General features: G+C 42.6%; 1 protein-coding gene across 1 annotated transcript in view; it reads left to right on the forward strand.

Annotated features, from left to right (window-relative positions):
• The window catches only part of LOC107089388 (alpha-1,6-mannosylglycoprotein 6-beta-N-acetylglucosaminyltransferase B-like), a 132436-nt gene that overhangs the window by 118676 nt on the left and 10378 nt on the right, over window positions 1-3382 (forward strand). The window contains exon 13 of the mRNA XM_015382144.1: window positions 2989-3063. Coding sequence (XP_015237630.1) covers window positions 2989-3063 — 75 coding nt within the window. The remainder of the gene's footprint in view (window positions 1-2988; window positions 3064-3382) is intronic.

The following is a 3382-nucleotide window of genomic DNA, read 5'->3' on the forward strand; positions in this document are numbered from 1 at the left end:
AAAAAGCAGCAGGTAAGCAAACAGCCATTAAAAATGATGTGAGAAATTTGAAATCCCTGGAATTTGCTGGAATTACTAAATCCCCTCTCACACCTTGCTGATTTATCCAGCGTCCGCCGACGTCCCAGAATCGCCTAAAACGCTGAACTTTCAACGACTACCCCAGACTCTGAAGCAGCTGGAGGACCTTGCTGACCGGATAGACCTGCAACTCATAGAATGTTGCAGAGAACGTAGAGCAATGATGTCGGTTTTCCCTCGACCAACTCCTCACCCCGCTCCCTTTGCACTTGTGACGATTCCTGGTCTGGCTCGAGTGCCAGAACCGGAACCGATGCAGTTGGGACACACAAACCTGTCCAAGGAGGAGAGGAACCGATGTCATCAGCTTAACCTGCGTTTTTACTGCGGCGGGGAGGTAGACCTGGTGAGGAACTCGACTGGAACGTACCAGACTCTCTTCATCTCCAAGCCTCCTGTTACCCAGAACTCATGTAATTAGTTCAGGAACTCATGACTCTCCAGTAGCTATGGCCCCAGCACCTACAAAACCAGATCCGGTTTGTGTTTCTGCCCATTCTTCTGAATCTAATCTGGTCCCAGCCATCAATCCCAGATTATTTTTTTTAGTCTTGTGTGGGAGTTCTGTAGCAGTGTGTTCTTGATTACTTGATCCTCACTAGTTTCTGCTTCTGGACTCCTGAGTTTTCGTTGCCCCTGTTTCTGCTCTGTTTGCCTGATCTGTCTTCGGACTATTACCTGGATTCTGCCAGATCCTACCTTGGATCTGTCTCTTGACCCAGGCTTGGAAACATCCTTGGATCTCTGATCTTCTTGCCTGGAAACCTGCTCCTGCTTCCTCTCTGCCCTTGGATCATCTTTCTGGATTCCTCTGCTCTTCCTCCTCTGTTGGCTTCTGCTCGTCTCCTGGAACTCTGACGGCAGCTCGCCGCCTGCTGTGGAGAAACAATCCTTCCCAATTCCACTCCTTCCTCTTAGCTCAAACTGAACAGGTTAGCGACTCACATGCTCATCATCGTTAACCGTCTGAGTTACGTAGTCACTAACCTGAGTTTCCACCTCTACAGAGAATGCAGTGATCCTGCCTCAGCTGGTAAGCTGCTGTTAGCAAAGCAGTCAATAAACACTTGCTTTGGTAACACGCTGATCTGTCTGCTTGGATTCTGGGTCCTATGGTCCATATTGGTCACCAGCTGATCTATTGATCTCCCTCTCACTATCAAAGTATCACACACTTCTTTATTAGCTTATCTGTTATTTCTGCATTTTAACCATTCAAACAAAGAAATACTAGATGATGTGCTCACCCAACCCGATCCATTCTGCATGCGGTGAAACAAGCGGAGGACAGCTGTCTGGTTTCTGCTCTTCCCCTGCTGTAGGAATCAGCCGAGTGAATCAAGTGTGCATGGAGATTTGACAGGTTGGTGTCTACAGTGGAGGCATGTGTGAATGATTTTATCAGACTGCAGCACTGGCTGACGGCGCCGTCTCCATCTCCTCTGAGGGAGAGCTGATGGACCACTTCACCCTTCAGTGCAGGCAACATGCCTCAGCAGACACTCAGATAACGTCCCTCTGCTGACTCACCCTGCTGACATGGGGCCTTACCTGCACATTACAGCCATTAACGTGAGACACGCACCGAGGCGCACTCACTGAGAGATGTAGAGGTTCATGCTCCGTCAGGCAGCACTAAGAAAGCTCTAGCTGGACGACAAATTCTCCTATTCCCAGAAATCAATCTTTCTTTCTTTCTTTCTTTCTTTCTTTCTTTCTTTCTTTCTTTCTTTCTTTCTTTCTTTTTTTCTTTCTTTCTTTCTTTCTTTCTTTCTTTCTTTTTTTCTTTCTTTCTTTCTTTCTTTCTTTCTTTCTTTCTTTCTTTCTTTCTTTCTTTGTGTTCGATTCTAAAGTGAGGAAATCACAGTCTACTTCTCAACGTTAATGGAAATTTCTAAATTAAAAATAACTTCCTTGAAAAAGTATTAAGGCTCAGTCTATGTTGTTGTTTTTTCGTTCCTGTAAAAGACGTGCAGGAATGCACTGAGAGGAAGATGGAAACATATTCGATGAATAAGTTCTGATGAATCAAACTGTTTCCGCCGTTAGCATCTTCATGGACTGCATTTAAAATCCCTAATTCCAGATAACATGACAGAACAATGACATCAAGCCTGGAAGCAACATGTTCCTGAAAACATCTCTCCGTATTTCTTGGATGTTTGAATCTGTACTTCCTGCTGATGTTTAATGTTAAATTCTGAGGAAATAATGTTTTCTGTAGCTTTGCTAATTTGCCCATAATCAAGTGGAAACACACCTAATTAGCAAGTCTTTGTTTTTCCTTTTGCAGCATTTTGACATTTTCCTTTAAATGTGTCCAACATTTAGGATGAAACATATCTTGACTCCAGTTAACGACTTTCTGAAACTCCAGCATGTTTAGCCTGTAAACAGAATCTATTCTATTGACTATAAGTTATGCAGCTGAAAATGCATCATTTTATTCCACTCCAAGCACTAACTTACCTTCTATTTTTAATAATCTATCCATAATGCAGACCTGAACATAAAAAGTAAAAACCAGCTTAATGAAGTTGGTTTTACAGCCTTTGATATTCAGCATTCTTCCTGCTCCGTGCCGGTCCGTCGCTGTGTGTTAAACATTCAAAGAAACACTGGTGATGTATAGTCCTTGGAGCTCATTGCTAATTAGGCCAATCAAAAGGGTCTGTTAGTTATAAAACTCCTATCTCACAGCAAGGGATGATCTATTGGAATGCAAATAAAGTCTAATGAATTGCAAAGCAGTGACGAGGCTTTGCAGAACCTGACAATGGAAACATTCATCTCCAGAAACCAACAAGAGGAGGAGGAAATTTTGGGCAATTAGAGTGAACAATGATTCAGAATCCAAACAATAAAATGTCACTAAACTAACCTTGTTGTTGGTCGCATGTCTTACAGGTTGAGCCGTATCTGCCTTATGAGTACACCTGTGAGGGGATGCTGGAGAGGCTGCATGCCTACATTCAGCATCAGGTACGCTTCCCTGCACTCCTGCAGGAATATAAAGAGGGCTTCTGTTCTACTCAATAATTCATCTGTTTATACACACATATTTACATATTCAGAAAAAAACTGTAAATCTTGTTGTATGTTTGTGTATCTGTTTTAGAATAAGACTGAAGACCAGTTTCAGTTTTTAACCTTTGGTGTAAGGTCATTTTTACAAAGTAAGAACAGTTTTAAAAGGGAAGGATATTTTTACAAAGTGAGGTCATTTGCCTCATTAATTAGCATCTCCTCTTCCTCTTAGGAAACAAACACATGGAAAGGTTGTAAATATCAGCCCAGTTTC

Source organism: Cyprinodon variegatus, unplaced genomic scaffold (assembly GCF_000732505.1).
Source record: "Cyprinodon variegatus isolate N-32 unplaced genomic scaffold, C_variegatus-1.0 Scaffold250, whole genome shotgun sequence".
NCBI lineage: Eukaryota > Metazoa > Chordata > Actinopteri > Cyprinodontiformes > Cyprinodontidae > Cyprinodon > Cyprinodon variegatus.